Source organism: Pocillopora damicornis, chromosome 4 (assembly GCF_964200805.1).
Source record: "Pocillopora damicornis chromosome 4, jaPocDami1.2, whole genome shotgun sequence".
NCBI lineage: Eukaryota > Metazoa > Cnidaria > Anthozoa > Scleractinia > Pocilloporidae > Pocillopora > Pocillopora damicornis.
This window is the reverse complement of record NC_142673.1, coordinates 7,087,318-7,101,897: the sequence shown is the minus strand read 5'-3', so window position 1 is coordinate 7,101,897 and position 14,580 is coordinate 7,087,318. Positions and strand designations below refer to the sequence as shown.

The 14,580-nt window shown below is 37.5% G+C and overlaps 1 protein-coding gene across 12 annotated transcripts in view; it reads left to right on the top strand.

Annotated features, from left to right (window-relative positions):
- Positions 1-14,580, top strand: part of LOC113679103 (intermembrane lipid transfer protein VPS13C) — a 115,811-nt gene that overhangs the window by 10,160 nt on the left and 91,071 nt on the right. For 11 of the 12 annotated variants that reach the window (XR_016186002.1, XM_089204438.1, XM_089204444.1 and 8 more), the window contains exons 15-39: positions 85-169; positions 264-326; positions 784-895; positions 1,009-1,106; positions 1,683-1,753; positions 2,299-2,376; positions 2,940-3,037; positions 3,942-4,051; positions 4,399-4,457; positions 4,697-4,781; positions 5,501-5,568; positions 6,068-6,149; positions 6,603-6,690; positions 7,179-7,296; positions 7,469-7,541; positions 9,209-9,274; positions 9,434-9,585; positions 9,862-9,949; positions 10,578-10,808; positions 11,625-11,770; positions 12,234-12,445; positions 12,866-12,917; positions 13,269-13,359; positions 13,812-13,940; positions 14,261-14,341. Coding sequence is in view for 11 of the 12 variants with exons in the window: in XM_089204438.1 (XP_089060564.1) it covers positions 85-169; positions 264-326; positions 784-895; positions 1,009-1,106; positions 1,683-1,753; positions 2,299-2,376; positions 2,940-3,037; positions 3,942-4,051; positions 4,399-4,457; positions 4,697-4,781; positions 5,501-5,568; positions 6,068-6,149; positions 6,603-6,690; positions 7,179-7,296; positions 7,469-7,541; positions 9,209-9,274; positions 9,434-9,585; positions 9,862-9,949; positions 10,578-10,808; positions 11,625-11,770; positions 12,234-12,445; positions 12,866-12,917; positions 13,269-13,359; positions 13,812-13,940; positions 14,261-14,341 (2,536 nt within the window). In the remaining variant the exon portion in view is untranslated. The remainder of the gene's footprint in view (positions 1-84; positions 170-263; positions 327-783; positions 896-1,008; positions 1,107-1,682; positions 1,754-2,298; positions 2,377-2,939; positions 3,038-3,941; positions 4,052-4,398; positions 4,458-4,696; positions 4,782-5,500; positions 5,569-6,067; positions 6,150-6,602; positions 6,691-7,178; positions 7,297-7,468; positions 7,542-9,208; positions 9,275-9,433; positions 9,586-9,861; positions 9,950-10,577; positions 10,809-11,624; positions 11,771-12,233; positions 12,446-12,865; positions 12,918-13,268; positions 13,360-13,811; positions 13,941-14,260; positions 14,342-14,580) is intronic. The other variant, XM_089204439.1, reaches the window with a different exon arrangement.

Here is a 14,580-nt window from a genome sequence, read left to right as displayed (position 1 = left end):
TATCACTGTCAAATAACTGACCAGAAATAGTCTATCCTTCTGGTGAATGAAAAGTTGATTTCATGCCTTTCCTTCTTTCTTCAGGGATCTCTGCAGGGAATACAAAAATTTGTACAAGAAAAAGTTACTGGGAGACAAAGCTTCTGAATCATTGTCAAAAGATCTAGAGGTAGGTCAATGATTTACATGACATAGATAGCAACTTTCCACCTCGGCATGTTATTATTGCATGCTTAATCTGTCATAAAATCATTAATCTTCAGGCACTTGAGAGCGAGTTGGATGTGTTGAATATCACCATTTGTCGACGCCAGGCTGCTTATGAGGTTTGTGTTGATTTCAGCAATTTTTACCTTGTTTTATCATTTCTGTAACAGTTTGAGTTGCTGGTCTTTTTGTCTTAACAGCAGGCAAGCTAAAGGGCTCTCATCTGGAGAGCTTGTGCATTCAGTTGGTTTCCTTATATGAAGCATGAAGCAACATGGCATTATTCCTTCTCCCATCAAATGGGATGCTTGTCCTTTGCAGTGCCCCCCCCCCCCCCCCTCCCTGTCTCTTTAATAGTTTGCCAATACACAGTCATACTCTTGGATCACCTGTGGGCTTAGCGTTTTATTGTTTTTTAGTCATTACTCCAAGGGTTTTTATCCAGGACTTCCAGTTTTCCTCTCCATACAGAAGCCAATGTTCCAAATTTCAACTTTACTTGGAAACAGGAGACAAAAAGAGCCACATGACCTTTTCTCAAAAATATAGAAGTTCACTTTAAGTTTTGCATCATAGGAAGCTGCAGCATTAAGGAAAAAGAAGAAGAAAGTGGAAGAGAAGAAGAGTGGTAGTTTGTTTTCTAGGTTCTGGGGCAAAAAAAAAAGCAAGAAGGAGGAGGATGAATCAGGTAAGGCTTTTATCTCAGGATCATCATATAAGTATACCACAGGGTGCTGAATCTCATGCCTGCATGGATTAGCAATTTAAATGAAAATAGCTTGATCACCCTTATCTAAACAGAAATTTTAACTGAAGATCAGAAAAAAGAAGAACTGGAGAAGTTGTACAGTGCCATTGGTTACAGTGAAGGAGAAACCATAACAGTATTCCCCAAGGAGGTACTTGCTTAGCAAAAAATATTGTTACCTAAATTCCTTAAAATCTCACAAAAACGGTAGCAATTTAACTTATATATTTTGACTTATATTTGCCTTTGAAGAAAAAAAAAAGCCAATTCTGTTGTCTCTACTGTTTGTTTGGCCCAAAAATATACAGTAGCTCCAACTGCCCACAAAGTTATTGACACAGTGACACTTTCAATCTCCCATTTCTTCATTGTTATTTCCTTTGTCTTGTCTTTGTTAACCTATTTGCTCCTTTCCCCCAAAACAATGTCTTATCTTGCTTCCAGTATCTTTTAGCTACGTGGGGCCCTGTACAACAGGCAACATTGAATTGGGGAGGGGATTTTTGTCAAGAATTTAGAGTTAGACCAAACAGTAGTGTTTTTCTACACATTAAAATAATTTTTCAAAGTGACACAATGTTTCAACTAACTTTGATGCTTATTGTCTCTTTGACTTTATTTTACTCATCGAAAAATGCTGTCACCCCTATAACTTTGAGTACTCAAAGCATCCTGATTGTATTATTATCTAGCAGTATTTTTGGTTTTTACCTGGATTATTCTGCAGTATGTGGAAAATAAAGTTGAGGTGATTTTGAAGCAGATTAGTGTGGCTTTAAGAGATGATGCAGCTGCCAAGTGAGTGTTGAATAAAACTGTTTCTTAAGGCAAACTTAATAGAAAATTGATTTGATTTTCTCAGAACTGATGTAGCCATGAAAATATGAGTTGCTTTTGCCATCATGGTTATTTTTTATCATAAAGCTAATAAGATAAAATGTTGTATATATTTTAACCCAAGGTGAAATGACTTAACATGTGAGAAACCTGGGGAAAGTAGTGATAAGTTTGGTCTTAGCTTTGTATCTAATTGGTTGACAGGATGGAATGAGTTTTTTTTTACCAATCACACAGCATAGTAAAGCATTGTTTAAGCAGTCTTAGATTACTGTTAGCACTCAATTGAAATCTCTTAATGCAATCCCATTTCAAAGGACTGATGATAGCTTCTGTGAGTTTTGTTATTTTGTATTTCCTATGGTAGAAGAATATCTCAAACATTATGCAAACTATCACTCCTCCATAATTTGTAGGTTGCTTTGGAAAATGTTTAGATCTTTATGGGGAGTTTTCCCAAGCTAACATGAAGCTAGAATATGATGAGGGACCTGTCTCCCATTTAGGTCAGTTGCTGTTGCCAAACTAAGTTTCCAGGATCTTTCTGCAGAGCTCTCCCAAAGACCATCGGCACAAGCAATCAAGTAAGTTGAACATATTCAACATCTAGGGATGATTTTGTCTTAACAGCAGTGAGAAACCAAAAAATGTCAAATAGGAATTCATAAGGCAATTAATTTGCATTCTAAGGATTTGAAAGGTTTTTTCCAAACCTCTATGATTCATGGTACAGTTACAGGAAAAATTTTCACTTTCACATCTTTTTTATTTTCATTTTTTTTTTTATGAGAATTTTTGACATCAGACCTATTGGGCCAGAGTGCATAAATTTGAATTTTTTATTTCTAAAGCTTGCTTTAATGGGAGATTACCCAAGGTGACTTGATCTTAACTATCAGAAAAGGTGAAAAAGTAAGTCATCAAGTTTGCAGCCTTAGACAGCTGTCCTAACCTTGTAAGGCCTCCCTAGTGCAGCATAGCTTATAAGGTCGCTCAAGGGTCCCCACAGAGAAAAGTTAAAAGGAGGTACAATTACAGAAACGTAGGATTAGGATATGATGCTAAATTGATTAATGGGAGTTCTAAGGATATTAATGATGGTGACACTGTGTGGCAGGTCTCTCCTAATGATGAATTTCTTGTTTAGGCTGTCAGCGAAGGTCGAGCAGATGAAGATGTTCGGTTCAGCTAATGCTGTAGATGGAAAAATGCCACTCATGATAACCTCTCAAGATGATAAACTAGGTACATCACTTTACATGTTGCAATAAACATTTTTAATGTTAACAAGGTGACCTTTCCAATATAATCTCTTAATTCAGTCGTACTCTAGGATAATCTGAGAAATAATTTTTTTTATTCATTTTTTCTTTTGGTCTTTATATAAGGATTGTAAATTATGTTTGGAAAAGTATTTTGATCACCAAAGAAGAAAGGTTATATCTACTCTTTACTGTTTATAGTATTGTGTTCACTTTTACTTTTAACGGAAAACCAAATATTACTGAACAAACAAGTTGTGTTTCTAAAATCAGATAAACGTAATTTCTGACGTTTGAGTGACATGGGAACGAATTAATTAGAAATTAACATTCTGTCGGCACGTTGAAGAGGTTCGTGTGGCATCATGGAAGTTTCGGATTATTAAAGTATTTCGCGGGAAAATTAAGTCATTCTAGGTCGGTCAGTCTTATGTTTGACCACTTTCCTTTTTGTATTTGTTGTAATTTTGGTTTTCCAACTAAAATATCATTACAATTATTGATTTTTCTTTGTGATTAGTTGTGCAACCAGGTTAGCTTACCCATTTCCTCAGGGTATTGTACTGCTTAACTAGATGAGGAATACGTTTTCACACATTTTTTGGCCACATCTAAAGAGAGGTTCTTTAGTGCTTTTTTCGATCTGCCATAGCACAGGTTCTTTTTGTAGAACCCCAAGTTCCAGGGTGCACATGTTAAGATTGTATCAGGATGGGTATACTAGAAGACTGACTGACTCATCCTGAATAAACTTTTCAAACTGAATGTCACGTGTGAGTGTAGTCAGAATTATCTGCCTTAATAAGCAGTATGGCATTATCTTTATCTATTGTAAGCAACCAGGTTGTTGCAACAAACATGGATGTTATCTTTTATATCTTGGATAGCAAGCCAACTTGCTCTTTTTACTGCATCGTTTGAGACCAACCCATTGGACGGGAAGTGTGACCAGAGAGTTACAGTGAAATCTCAACCTGTTAAAGTTGTGTATGATGCCGTAAGTAGCAAAATATTTTAGAGTATACGTACCCCCAAAACTTGAAAACCTAGTTTGCAGATGGAGTTCTGTGACCTTAAGCCAGCAAACACCATCGCAATGGTGTATGATTCTGTCTTGTGGAAAAAGGACTGTGCTGTGCAGTGAGGTAGAGCATTGCATAAGTAAGCTTCAGTTAATAATTACACCTGATGCCTATGAAAAGAAGCCTAGTGGTTAAAAATCCGATTTTTTCTGCCAGAACGGTTTTGAAAGAATATCTTCATCATAAGTAGACATATTATGGCTCTTTCCTTTTGTAGAAGTAGATGTTAAATATTTTTTTGCGTTTTCAATTTTATTTGCAGAACACAGTGGATCATATTGTCACTTTCTTTAAACCTCCAAAAGATGTCCATCTCCAGGAGTAAGTGCTATACTGTTGTTTAATAGGTAAAATTTTTGTAGATTTGTTTTACATTTGCTCTTCAACAATGACTTGAAATTACATGATTGTTCAATAGAAATCTATGCTTAGAGTAAGAAAAATATTCATATGTAGATGACCCATTCAAGATATCTTGATGTCACACTTAATACACAAATCCTCTGTTTGTAGTGTTTAACTAGTTATGAGAAGTAAGGAGATTTGATGTTTCATTTCAGGTTGTCAGCCGAGGCATACTCAAGACTAGAAGATCTGAAGTCAGTATCCAAAGCAAGTCTGTATTATGTAATTGAACACCACAAGGTAATATTTTTCTGTTTTTGCTTACCACAAAAATTCCTACCTAAGGATTGAACGAGAAAACAGATACTAGTGAATTGTTACTGCAGACGTCAGTCATAAGTAACAAAGATATAATCCTTAGAGGGAATTTTTTCTCCGTCCCACCCTCATGGCGTCCATGGGAGATCTGTGGCATATTAATGAGTGCAGGTCTGCGCTAAAGCTCAGTTGTCCTCCATGGTGTTATAATCATAGGCTAGACAGTGAACTCTCAGAGTATTCTATCCACCCAGGAGAATGGATCCAGGCTTTGGGTAACAGAAAGCCTTCAGAGGTACAGGGGCACACTAAGTCTCCTCAGAGACAAGTATAACTCGTGACTCAGCCATGTATGGTCTTGAAAAGTGTTCTTTTGATGTGACCATGTTGAATTTTGTTCAAAGTGTTAAAGATTGTGTATACCCTTGGTCAATATAGGGGCTAAGTTTCTAAAGAAGCTGTGGTACTGCGTCGGTGAGAGGGTATAGCAAGGTAATTTGGTATTATCAACTGAGTTGATAACGTAAATTGGCCATCGTTAAGAGTTTCAAAGTTGACGTTTCGAGCGCTAGCCCATCGTCAGAGCGAAGATAATACCAAATTACCTTCTAAGGTCAATATGGTTTGGTTTTCTTATGTTCACTTGGTTCTTGTTGTGCAAGGTAAACTCAAAAATTTATAATCAACTATATTTTTTGCAGATAACAAATGTGGATGTGGATGTGAAGTCTCCATTTATCATTATACCAGAGGGAGGCACCTTTAAGAAGTAAGTTGTTGGCTTGTGGGGTGCATTCACTCGGAAGTGGATGCGAAGTACTTTCCAACTTGTGGTTTTATGGTTATGTGATCCCCAACCTTTTTAGGATAAGGTGAATGTATTGATACAACAGTCACGTTATCCTTCAAATGTTAGTATGACATACAGTAAGTATATATAAGTATAGGATTCCTCCTCCCCTCCACTGGAATAATATGCCGACATGTATGGACCACCAGCCATTCCAAGCCTAGTTTTCTGGTCTATCAAACTTACAAACTGTTTATTGATGAAATGACATTTTGAACTCTCGGTTTCTAATTACAAACATTTAGGTGTATTCTCTACTGCTGATGATGCTACATTGGTTCTATATTGGCTGATAGGGGTCTTATAGTGTTCCTTTAGTGGCCCTATATTGTTCCTATGGTAATCCTACATTGTTCCCATATTGCTTTCAACGTAACGTGGATTTAGTGACCATTTTAAAGTTACACTTTATTAACAGGTCAAGCAATGTGCTTGTCATTGATCTTGGACATGTGAAGATCACCAGTGATCCAGAGCAAGAGAGGGTTGTATCCACAAAGGTGATACTAATCAGATAATTTTTGGACCACTTTTATTTATAAAATGTTGTCAAAGATTATTAAAATTTGTGACTCGCCTTCACTATTCCACTGAAAAACTTGGGCTTTATATCAGGTTCAAAGAATAATTATTGTATTATAAGGAGATGCTATCATATGAAATGTAGATTGTAAAAATGCACCATTAAGAGAGGGTCAAATCAATTTGCAGATTTGTGGAATTTACCTTAAAAAACAACAACAACTAAAATATGCATCATATTTACACTCAGGATGTTTTGGAGAGGCATGGAAACAAAGGGAAAAGGGAAAAAACGCAGATTGGTAGATTTGCATACCCCATTACTGTACCATTGATGGCAAAGAGTCATTGAAATTAAGACTTTCACTTCAGAAATGTCCAGATGCTACTTTTGATGTCACACATTTAATTGGCTTGATTATTTTTACTAGGATCTAAGCGTGGAGGAGTTGGAATCGAAGTGTTACGATAAGTTTGATTTTAAACTGGAAGACCTTCAAATTCTCATCGCAAAAGCAGGTAATGGTGACTGGGTCTGCACAAAATTCTGTGCACTTGACAGTGTATCCCGTCCAGCAGAACTTTTTTGTAACGTTTTTTAGGAAACAGAGTGAAAACAGCTTTTAAAAAGTGGCTATTGCAGGAATATTAATTGCCTGCATGCCAGATATACTTGGTCACACAGGTACAGACGAGACTATCTAACATTGAATGTTCTTCAAACTTGCTCCATGCAGGAACCCTTTTACACCTTAACATCATTAGGCGTATTCTCCATACTGTTCTCTTTGTATATCGTAAGGTGCTGACGAGGAGAATTTGTTTAACAACCAGCTACTTCTTTAGTTGGTGATTATTTCCTCTATTCTCGTGACCTTACTGTTTGATTGTTTGATTCTGGTGTGATGCTGTAAGAAGAACTTAGATGCCAGTCACTCTTAGGGGATAGAACGTTAACGAGTATGGATTTTTGATGAAAAGCCATTTTATTTTATTTTTTGTGATAGATGAAGACTGGCAGGCCGCAAAGAAGCAGGTCAACTCTAAGATGCATATTCTAGATCCGATGGGAATTGACATGAAGCTTCAGAAAGCATTAAATCCTGACGATATCAGGCTTGCACAGTAAGAATTGTGTTATTCTGGTTCTTCTCCTTGTATTTTCTTTCCTAAGATCGGCTTTGGTGACCGCTGATCGTTGAATCGGTGTGTTTGAGATGCAGATATGTTTGATGTGCGCCGAGCAAACTACTCATGTTCCTCGTGAATGTATGTTTGACTGCTATTTCTGAAACAGGATCACACTCTCTGGAACCCTTCCAACTGTGAAAGTCCATGCCTCTGATGAGAAGCTTCTTCAGGTTATTAAGGTGTGGTGGAATAGCTTAATAAGGAGTAGACCTTAGTATCTAAACAGATAACGAATGAAAGTAGTTTTTTTTTTTTAGCTTGGTTGTGAGATAAAGAAAGGTGTTGTTCATTTGTTATGAACATGGAATAAAGACAAATTTTGATTCCCACAAGGAATCGATCCGAAGACCATCAGAACTCGCGGTCTCAGGCTCTACCACTATTTTACCCTTTGAACTCTAAGATCGGTATTCGTATTCTTCATACTGTTCTGTATACATTGCCTATGGTACTTTAATGGAGAATTTGTTCAACAGTCAAGGGCTTCTGTGGTGGGTGATCATTTCCCTTATAATCATGGCCTCACTGTTTGATTCAACAATGATACTGTAATAAAAATATACAAATACTTTTAAAACATATGCCCTCTTCCCCTTGTCAATATTGGCAACGAGTAAACTGGGGCGCTTGAAAAAGCTTAACGTTAAGGGGTCAGCGGGAACGTCTGAGGTTCAAATCGCGTGGGGGACTTTTCTTCGTCCCACTATCATAACAAATAACATTTTTCTTCAGGCCTTTGCATTTTTGTAAAAATGGGTTTCCTTCCCAAGGACATTATTTCCTGACTCTCCCCTCCCAACCACTTCCCCTCACTTTGGAACCCAATCACATTCTTAAATAATGGATATATTTATTATGGCTGTCATATCCACACAAAACAGGGCAATTAATAATTATATATGAATTATTAATTCAAAGACCTTTTATTCTAAATATTAAATATTTCTACCGTATTTACATACCTGTCATTGTCCTGTCCTGTTGTCTGTCTACCCCTATTATCTAGCCTTACACCTGGCCCGATATACTCTTCACTTCAAAGATTCCATCTACATTCTCTGATGATGCCGTAGATTGGCGAAAGCTCGGAAAACTAAATTATCGTAGCATACCTGGCCTCACTTGATTTACTCGTCTGACTTTAAAACACTATGCTACTCAAGGACAACATCCAATGCGTGAGGGCAATTATATTTTAAATGGTTTGCTACATGCAAACGTACAAACCATTGCGTTTTAAATTACTGCCACCTGGAGGCTTTGTATATATAATTGCATGGGCCGAGGACAATTAAGGATTAATTTCACGCGCATTTTCAAAGTTTTCCCAAAATTGCCCGAGTTGCGAAACTTGTTTATCTCATGAAGGGAAAAATTTTTGAGGGAATTGCATTCAAGCACGATGTCTGCGCGGTGAAGCCCTTTCAATGCTGCCACATATTTCAAAACAAACGTCATTGACCAATAGATTCAATGAACATTTTATTTTCAAAATACAGTTAACAACATTACACGGCATCATTTGATTAAATTGAAATCATTAAATCGTTGACGCAAATAGCAAAATGGCTCAATCAGCATCAAGTAATCATGTCCTTTGTTTCAGCCAATCAGCACTCAGTAATTTTGCCCCGCATGTGATAATACACGATAACGACAACCATAACCACAACGACTTTATTTCACCAGGGTGCGTGATTACAATCAACATTGTAGTCTCGCTTACGGCTTTGTGACATTAAAATAGCAACAAGAACAGCACAGAACAACCCTGATATTCTCATGTGAGACTGGTATAATCGGAAAACAATTTTCTCCAACTCTTTTGTTGTCTTTTCGGTTTCAGCTTGCTAACAGTATCCCAATACCAGGAGGTGAAATAGCTTTGGACCAAACGGATAAAAAACCAATGGTATGTTAGAAATTACTAAATACATAGTGGTCGTTTTTCAACTACTACGTGTCCTTTGATAAAAAACGACCCAAGATGATTTGGCGGAAATTCCTTCAAAACACACTTTAAACTACTTATGCCGAAGCCTAAGACAACATTCACTTTTTCTTGTTTAAGGATGTTCCTTGTGAAAATCGCCGGTATACAACTGCAAGGACTGGTGGTGACGTACCACAATTGGGTGTTTTGGAAGGTGCTACAGGAGAACAAGATGAAGAAGCTGAGGAAATGGATGAAATGTTCCAGACGCCATCTGAAACACTAACCGGGTATCGTTTAGTTCTATACACTTTTTTTTTAGGTTGGCTAAGAGGTAAAAAGGGGAGTGGTTCTGAAATATTTGTTCCTCAAGAGCCCTAAATTTGATGGTTAAAAATGCGGCATAGACTTTGGGTGTTAACCCCACAGACTCTCTAATATTTCATTTCCCAATGTGTTTTGCCGAAGTCCGGCTATCCCTTAATTTATAATTTCGAAATTTGGCCGATCAGGAATTGTTATTATAATATTTTTCAGGTATAATATTTTCCTTTTTTTTCCCGTAGAGAAACCGACCTTGAAGGGGCTAAAAGTGAAGAAAAAGAGGCTATGGCTAAACAAGTTAAAGTTTCTCTTAAGTTTGAGATTGAAGAGGTGTGTTTGAGTATTTTTCATTCCAGTAATCTACTTATTCTCCCTATGGGTCTGAATTTCTTGAAAGTTTACAGCAGAAGGAAAATTATGAGAGCAATTTTCGACTGTGTAAATAGTAATACACAGTGGCGGATCTAGGGGAGGGCCCGGGGGGTCCAGTTTCTCCCCCCCCCTTAGTTTGGGGAAAAAAAAGAGAAAAGCCGGCAGGGCGAGCGACAAAAAAAACTCCCCCCCCCCCATTTAGCTCAAGGTCTGGATTCGCCACTGATACAGAATTCTTTGGGGTTGTTTCACTTCGTTCTGTGATTGGTCCAGAAACTCGACCAATTAGTTACAAAACTAAAATCAACCTCGTCTTTGTTACGCATTTTTTCCCGCGCTTCAGACAGTTTGCTTGTTTTCAACTGGAATTCTTATTTTTTTCCTTGATATATTTGTCTTCCCTTACCCAACCGTAAAGCGCTCTCGATGGATATTGATATGTCCACATGTAACAGAGCCATGGTGAAGTTATTCGTCTGCCGATTCTAAGTCGAATTTGAATGAAGACTGTTGGATTTTGTCCTCCTTTAGGATAACAGCACCCAATTAAACCAACTGATCTTGAACTTTGTATATTGTGTTATAGATATTCGTTGACTTTAGCACTGTGGATAGTGGAGGGAAATTGACGCCTTGTCTTGTGCTGCATGCCAAAGGCCTGGGTACCGATGTTGTCATGCATCCTTGGGATCTCTCAGCGAGTGCTTCCTTGTCTTCTCTGGCCGTAGCGGAGATGATCCATGGAACTGGAGGAGGTCCTCTTTATCTTGTGCAGACGCCTGTTGGTGCAGAGCTGCTCTCAGTTAAATTTGTTATGGTAAAAGACCTTATCTTGTGAGGTGTACTACGTGTATTAAAGACCCAGTTTTGACCAGTGTGCATTACGTGCGGCATTGGCCATCGGTGGCCACTAACTCGATGTTGATTATACCACAGGCTTCGGGAAAACAATACAAGTCTCGCTCTCGTGAAAATTATTACAAAAACGGAGGCGCTCAATGCATACTGGGTCTCTAATGATGTGGGCTTTTGACAAGCCATAGTAAGCCTGGAAATTCGTGGCATTTTAAAGATTGATATGAGGTTGTCGGCAAATGATCAAGCACAAGATAAAGAGGACCTCCTCCAGTTCCATGGATCATAGGCAAATCTTGGAATTAGTTAAATAAATAATCTTTATACTTGGGAAATATTGTTATACATGCTCAAGAATAAAGTGAAAAATAGCATGTTATCCTGAGTCAGAGGCATTCAGTGTAATTTGAGGATGTTTCTGTTTTCAAATTTATACAAACGATACTCTGTATTTTCATCGTCTGTATGCAGATGGTAGAAATTAGTTCTTTTTGTCTTTTGAGAAGTAGTTAAATAGTTGACAGGAGATTTATTGTTTGTGGTTATCACTTCTGTGCTTACACGGTGTAGAGGTCTATATCTGCAGGACCACCTCAGAATCGTATTGTACGTAAGGTCAAGAACATAGAGGGATTGATTACCAATTCGAGAAGCTCTTGATTGTTAAACAGATTCTCCTTGTCAGGATCTTAGGAAATATACAGAGAACAGTGTGGAGGATATGTGTACTGTTGTTAGTGTTAAAGAGGTTACTTACTGCTTTTGATGTCAAATTAAGGTGGAATCAGACCACCCGGAGTACAGCTCAACATTTAAGTCCACTAAGCAGTCCGTCGCTGTGGAATTTTCTTCACTACAAGTAAAACTGCACCAAGAAGCTCTGCTTAACATCATCGATGTTTCAACCAAAATACTGCCACCTAGGTGCTGTAATTTAATCTAGCTTTAGAACGGCTCAGGTCTACTCTGTTTTGCCCTAAAGCCTTTTGCATCCTCTTACTTAGAGACATTTGTATTAAAATGAGATCTTTGGCTTTTGGAAAAGGAACACCTTTTTCCGTCTTCGGTTGGAGTTTATATCCAGTCCTGACAAGTAAATTTTAATGAGCATTTTACAACAGACTGACAGATATAATGTATTTTTCATTGAATTTACATATGTATATATTTATAAATTATATAGATTACATGTACATAGATTTTATATGATTTTCTTTAAATAACGTTTTTAATGTTTATCTATTTATTTATCACACCCCTTCTGTATACACGCAATTGAGCTTTTCAGCTGCAAAGCATTATTCTGATAAACATATCTATATCTCTGTGTGACAACTCTCATTCCACCAATCGTCAATTGAAGGAACGTTTTTCTTTCTTTTGCTAGTGAAGGGACATCAGCTCTGCCACTTGTGTCTGCTGACAGTACAAAAACGAAAGCTCAAGATGAAAATAAAACGTCTAAGCTAGTTGCGCCAAAAGGCAAAACGAAGAAAGATAGTAAAGATGAAATACAGATTGAGGTGACTGCTAAGCTGGGAGGAATCGATGTTACAGTGACATCTGTTGAGGGTGATTTGACACATGTATTTATTGGAGGTGAAGGATTATTTAGTTGTCTTTTAATACGGTGTTACAGAAAGCTAAGGGTTGTTTGCATTTGAGTTGGCTCAAAAACCGTAATTTAGTGATGCATAAATGAATATGCCTCCCCTCCAAAAACAATTTTTAGAGGGGAGAGGGTGGGGCAATAAGAACTACACCTTTCACGCCCCCTTCCCCCTCCGTCCACTCTAACCCTAAATCGAACATGGCCAGTCGGCCAATAGGACGTTGCACTGCAAGCTATGATACGATATGTTGGGCTTTTGTGCAATACTTTTTTGAAGGAAGCAAATGAGCAATTATGTCAGTTTTAATCCGTCTTGAAATGGTATTAAAAGTAATCTTTTCAGTCACTCTTGAGTTTACCTTATCTACTTTATGTTTGACGAGTTCAATATTTTTCTTCACACAAAGAGTTATCCGCTGGCTGTGCTGTTAGAGACAGCAGAACAGACGTTACGGCCAGGTATGTATGACTTAGTTGTCTGGGTCAATTTCCCTGTTCCTATGATTGTGATCAAAATCACCCAAACTTTCCAGATCTAAAAAATTATCGTTTGATAGAGAAATTTTCAGTTGAGTGTCGAAAATAATCCAGGATTGCTTTGGTTTGATTGGTCCAGAAACTCGCGCCACTTCTTCAACTAATTAGATTCAAAACTACAATTAGTTGCAGGCGGTTTGCTTGTCTTTACTTCGAGTTCTTATTGGCTCCTTGTGAAGTTTTCCTGGCTATGGTTGGCTGTTGTGGTTGCTTTGGTTTTGGTTTTACGACACTCAATCGAAAAGTCCTCTAAGTATCTTTGTTTCATTTCAGTATGAAAACTTTGTCAGTGATGGATTCTACTCCTGGGGCGGTATATCCGAAGATAGTATCCATCGTAAACGAGGAGTTGTTTAGCCTTCAGGTGTGCAAAATGAGGAATGTTTATTTCAGACTTGGAACTGAGTGACAACAATGTCACAAGGTCATATACCAATTAAGTTTGAGTGTTGTTCTGCACCTTTTGTACTGCCACCAGAGAAAACTTCCTTTAAGTGTCCTCTTAGACTGATAAAGAAACCTTGCGCTAATTCTTCAACCAATCTCATGTGAAGTGACTAACAACTCTCAACCTTATACCTCACGGTTTTTACGCCTGTAGCAGTTTGCTTGTTTTGATCTGAGTTCTCATTGGCTCGTGGTAATACTTTGCTCTTTTCTGATTGGCCATTAATTGAGATAACTTTGATTTTGGTTGTACGAAAATCAATATATAAGAGTTCTTTCATGATTGTTATTGCTTTTTTAACCAGTGCTGTTATTAACTTGAGTTAAGAGTAAAACTTTCTAATTTTAGTCCATACCTCATGTTCTTAGGTTATTGCACTCAATGATGCAACTGCCGGCACCAAGTTTAGAGACATGGAAGCTGTAGATCTGAAATTCGAGATGGCAATCGGTTGTATCCGTGTCATCTTCCTAAACAAATTTGTGATGAAGCTGCTGGTCAGTTAACTTTATTAGCGTCAATTTGATTAGCATTTGTGTTTCCTTACAGTTGCAGAGATTGAAGTTAATAAAGCTCTAGGATTTTTTGTTGTATATTTTCATGGAAATTTTCGGCATTCCATTTGAATGAAATGCTATTCATTGTGCAGATTGTTAGTGTACCTCGGCCAAGATCAATAAAATGGCATTTATTATTTTTACTGAGTGGGAGTTACATGTAAGTAGTACGGCTAATTTTGCTTGAGTTAATATGATTACTTCATCTTTCGGAGGATAAGATCATTTTAAGCTCAGATACGAATCTCTGTATTTTTCAGGACTTTTTGAACAAGTTTCAGCGGGCAAAGGATGCCATGGAGTATGCCAGAAAAACTGCAACTGAGTCAGCCAGTGCAACAGTGAGTCACTAGCCGTTATAAAAACCTTTACATCTTGACCCATTCCACACCCAGATCTCATTAGTAATTGTCCTTACTGTGTGCTATACAATTCTTATGATGTTGTTTTAGAGATTTTGATGTTAGATTAAGTAATAATACCCCTCATTGATATTTTTCTTTATTCTCACCACTTGTCTGCTTGATATTGTACTGATTTATGAGGAGAAGCTCTATCTTGGTCATTCACGGAAGTAAAG